At 39.4% G+C, this 4,859-nt stretch overlaps 1 protein-coding gene across 1 annotated transcript; it reads right to left on the minus strand.

Annotated features, from left to right (window-relative positions):
* Nucleotides 1-1,432: 1,432 nt before the first annotated feature.
* On the minus strand, nt 1,433-4,643 carry FGFBP1 (fibroblast growth factor binding protein 1). Its single transcript, XM_074589090.1, has 2 exons — nt 4,347-4,643; nt 1,433-3,036 (listed from the first exon to the last, which is right to left on the minus strand). Exon 2 carries the CDS (start codon nt 3,009-3,011, stop codon nt 2,295-2,297), a length of 717 nt encoding a protein of 238 aa, XP_074445191.1. The 5' UTR covers nt 3,012-3,036; nt 4,347-4,643; the 3' UTR covers nt 1,433-2,294.
* Between the last annotated feature and the right edge of the window lie 216 nt (nt 4,644-4,859).

Below are 4,859 nucleotides of genomic sequence, written 5' to 3' on the forward strand. Positions count from 1 at the left end.
AGTAGTCATGGGGGTAACAGCAGCTGCTACGGGCAGTTAGGGTTGGACATTTTCCAAAACATCTGGAGCAACTGAGCCTCTTAAGCCAGCCCTGCCCAGTGCTCTGTGATCTGGGACTGTGCCTGTATACCAGATTAGCTATTCATAATTAATTACTACAGTGCCTGACTGCTTGAGCCAAATGTGCGCTCCGAATCCTTCCTCTGCAGCTTTTGACATTCATATCTTAATGATCTCCTGATGCCGACACACAGAGCGTCTAGCAGCTGGAACGCACCTGCACGTTTAACACTTATGTATCTGCCTTAATAATAAGGAACTAGTAGCTGGTTTCCCACCCTGCTTGGCACCAGAATGGCTGTGTCTCCCAGCCTCCACAGGAGTTAGTGCTGATGCCCTTTTTTTACAGGGATTTTGCTTTGCTGTGGGCATCAATCCAACAGAATTTATCCTGCACAGCCTGCACAGGGCGTGCAGAGGCTGGAACTTCAGGAAGAAGAACCCGCTTCTTTTTTTGCCGCTCACACTTGGTAAACAATAGCTGAATCCTTCTCAAATACAGTTTGCCTGACTAATAGCAGCATCCCATATTCAAGGTATTAATCAAATAGAGATCACAATATTGTAAGTAGCAAAAAAGTGTAAATGAATATTACATGAAGTACTTATGAGAGCCTTCAGAATACTGTCCTCTTTAAAATACTGCAGCTAATGCCTGAGCTGATGCTGTGCATTCTTCCCGACTCTGACAAAATCATTTCAACCCTGTGTAAGAAGGCTTGACCCCTAATAAGAAGCAAAAAAACCCAAATTATGTGTTTAGTAGCACTTTCCTCTCTTATTGAGGACTTCCCTCTAAAACTAAGTATTTTTGCTAAGTAAATTCTTCATTGCATAGAAAATACTAACTGATACTGAATAATGGCATGGGCCTTTATCGCTGTAGCAACAAGACAGAGTAACATTAAAATGCCCTCCCCAGACTTGCTCATTGGAGTATATGTGACAACGAATGAAAAGAAGGAAGGAGGTGAGTTACTCATAACTACACATCTTAAAAACGTTCTCTCAAATTTTCTAGCAAGGAGACAATTACTGAAGGAAACAGGCCGTATTTTCTCAAGAAGCAGAAATATTAGTTTAATTTGCTACAAATGCTCAGGGAAATTATATTTCATGAAAGTTCAAGTTTCTATAAGTGGACCACTGCAGTAGAAGACCATCCTTCTGAGCCTACGGCCACTGTAAAATGTATTACATTTCTTCCAGATGGAGTTTCAAAAATTAGCAAAGGTCAGGTGTCATTAGTTAGCTTTAAATTTCCTAAAAATCTCTATTCTTGTGGAGTTTGGATTTCTCTTTTTTTTAAAAAAAAAATACAGGTGAAGATTAATGAATAGAAAAGTATTTATTAGAGTTGTCCATACATAAAGATAACAGAAAATGGAGCTTCAAAAGAACATACAGGCAGTGTTGAGCTGCTTTAGCTGCTTGAGTAAAGGGTCCAGTCCTGGGCCCATGTATGAACTTGTATAAGTCATTTTATCTCTTTGTCTCTGTTTACCTGCCAGAAAATAAGTACTATGGGCTTCATACTATAGGACAAAAGAGAGAACTGAAGTTTGCAAAGTTTTTTCATCCTTTGATGAGATTGGAAAGCTGAAGCTTTGCAAAACTATGGACAAATCTGAAAATCTTGTTGCTCTTCGTTATCAAGATGATGAAAAACTAATGATAATGTAGTTCCTTATCAAAATGTTGCTCGCATTGGCTGGGAAAGCTGAAGTCTGCAAAGCTGCAGAAGTATTTTTAAAACTGCTTTATAAGCAACACTTTGCCTAGATCCTGTGAAAGATCAAACTTTGACAAAGGCTTAGCACTTATGGGGAAATTTAGTTAAACACAGAAAGAGAGAATATTTTTAATATATTTTGAAGTTTATTTTTCTTAATAGTTTTTAGGTCAAAAGTATTGTACATAACCAAGAAGTGCATAGCACTGATTCATCACTTTGGCTAGCACAGCTCAAAGAGGGGCAAGGAGACTGCTTATATACTTCTGTGTAGAGTGTGTAACATCCATTGGTAACACCTATGTAGCAATCGACGTGTGAATAAATCCTATAACAGCTTCAACTATGTCAAGTGTAGTCTGTTGTGTATATACAAAATCAGAAAAATATATTCCTTTTTTTTCTTATATACACTATATAACACAAGAATAAAATGTGGAATAGTTTGCAGTAACTTAGATGAGGTCAGACTTTCATGATATAGGGCTTTAGAAACACTTCCTCAGCATTTTTTGTCTTGGACCATTGTGATAAAAAAGTTGCAGAAAGAAAGCAAGCTTTCTGGACAGTATTCCTCAGCCACCTTTTTCTGATCAATATAATCTATGTCCTCAACACAGTCTTGAGGATGGTGTTCTTGCTTTTTTTCAGTCACAGAGGCAGCTGCTGGAGCCTGAGCAACTTCTTTTGTATGATGAACTGTGTTCCCTTTTGCAGGACCTACGGATGTTAGTAGGCTTGAGCGGGTCAACCTGAAATGGGCGCTTCGCGGGCCTTTCCTACATACTTTAGAGTTTAGGACACTTTTGGGGTCTTGACAGATCTCCTTCTGCTTCTTTAGGGATCGGGAGACTTGTTTCCAGTAGGATTTCTGGTTTGCTGCATACTGTGGACAGGTGGAAGGGTCTCCAGAGAATTCGCACCAGAACTCGCTGTCACCATGCTTGCACTCTACGTGCAGAGTAGCAGTATTCATGTCGGTCACTGCCCAGGTGCATTCAGCATTTTCTTTGGTTTTAAACTTGCCTTTAGGAGACGCTTTTCCCCCTTTTGACTTCCGCCCTTTTTCATTTTCTCGGTTAGATTCAGTTTGTTTTTTCCCACCGTCTTCTATGCCTTGCCTCCCCTTTTTTCTTTCCTTCTGTCTCTCACAGTTGGCTAGCAGCATCTGGGAGACCAGAATCAACACACAAAGAAGTCCAAAGCTTTTGATCCTCATGGTCTCTGTTTTGCTTATTATCTGCCTTCAAAACAAATGAAAAAAAACAAACAAAAATATAAAAACATTTTAACTCAATTCTGGGGTCCATTTGACAGTTGCAGTATTTCAGACATAGTATTGCACTGCTCTTTGATATCTATTAAAATGATGTTACCAGCAAAATCCTGTCCCTGAATAATACCTGGTCTCTAGAACCATTACATATGATCCTTGAGAACTGTAGATGGCTATGGAGAAACTCCTTCTGATCCCATTACTTAATTAGCTATGCAACGTGGAAGAGAAGAAAGTCACTCCCAGGACGTGCTACCGCCCAGTGATTAAGGTACCTTAATTAAAATCTCTTCTGCAGTCACAGAAGGAATTGGAACCTGGGATTTGTCAATCTCAGATGGATATCTTAAGTTATAACATATAAAACAGTTGTCCCCATGATCTCCCGTTTTGAAAATGGCACATAAGCAATTTTGACTCCAGCCTCTTCAAAAATATGCCAGATAGAAAGGAAACCATTTGGTTTAAGTTGAGCAAAATTATTTCTTAGGCACCCTAAAAATTGTTTTAATTCACTGGTTATGCCAGTATTTCTGTTTTCTGTTGAAAAAAAATGACAGTAGTCTTTCCAGACACCAAAAAGTAACTATTGATGCATTCTCTGCCGCCTCAACTGCTAAACAAATAGAACTACTGCTTTGCTTTTGAAGACACCTGCAGTGTGCTGGGTTGTGTCTAAAGCTACCGAATTCAAGGGATAACTATGCAACTTCGGTTTTGAAATGTAGCTAGTTAGCAAGTCATTATCAAGCCGATCCCTGAGTCTGCACAGAGCACATTTATTTCTGGAGGTGTTTCTCTTTATGAAGCAGCTTTCAGGATCAGAGCATACCATAATAGCAGAGGGTTTAAATCTGACATTCAGTTGATTAAATCCCTTAATGTATTTTTCAGATGTTTCCATCATAGCCATTTCTGTAGCCAAGTTTCCATGTTAGAAAGCAGAAATTCCTGTGTAGGCATGCTAATAAGGAACCTGTTTCAACATTTAACCCTCTGCAAATATCTTTAGTTGCATAAATTTAGAATCTAGAATACAGAAGTAGCAGCAGATGTGAGCAGATCCTACTTTTGCATACTTTTTACTTGGCTTGATTCATGCCTTATACTCTAGACAGGGATTTTTCACTCCATAAAACCCTCTTTAGAGAACATCGAGTAGTATTTACAGTTCTGCTGCAAATGCAGCAACTAATAACATTAAAGTGAATAATGATGTGACAGTAACCTTCTGTTGCAAGTGGAACAGCGCAAAAGTAAGATAACTAAAAGACATACCTTGCACAGGGCTTGGAGACACCCAAACGCAACTCCAGATCTCGCAACTCGTCTCTTTCAAAAGAATCAGAGCTAGTTGTAAAAGCAGCGTGGTATTTATAAAGGCAGAGACACACCTTCAGGTCTCCAGCGAGGCTATTTCAACACAATAGGATACTTCAGTGCCATGTTCATTTACCTCTGACACACCTCCTTGGAAAAGCGCCAGTTCTCATTCTCAGCACACACCAAAAAAATAAAAAAACAACCACCCAGCTATGGTGGGGTGACAAGGTGTGTTTGCGTAAATTAGGTGTTACTTCAGCCAAGTCCTTCCCTCTTCATGAACAAAGATAAGAAGTTTATTAGATCATGAGCTTCTCTAAAAGAGCTTTTCCCAGCCATTCAATGGCTGTATCCCGCAGCGCCCTCAACAAGTTGCACTACCATTGTGTTTAGCATAATTTGGGTAGCGTTCAGTGATTCTTGGGAAATGAAAACCATTGCACAAAGCATTTCAAAGTTACCTTTCAG

The sequence above is a fragment of the Larus michahellis genome, chromosome 5, assembly GCF_964199755.1.
Source record: "Larus michahellis chromosome 5, bLarMic1.1, whole genome shotgun sequence".
Lineage (NCBI taxonomy): Eukaryota > Metazoa > Chordata > Aves > Charadriiformes > Laridae > Larus > Larus michahellis.

What these genes read in the sequence shown, in the direction of transcription:
- FGFBP1 (XM_074589090.1), bottom strand. Translation starts at nt 3,011, where the DNA reads ATGAGGATCAAAAGCTTTGGACTTCTTTGTGTGTTGATTCTGGTCTCC.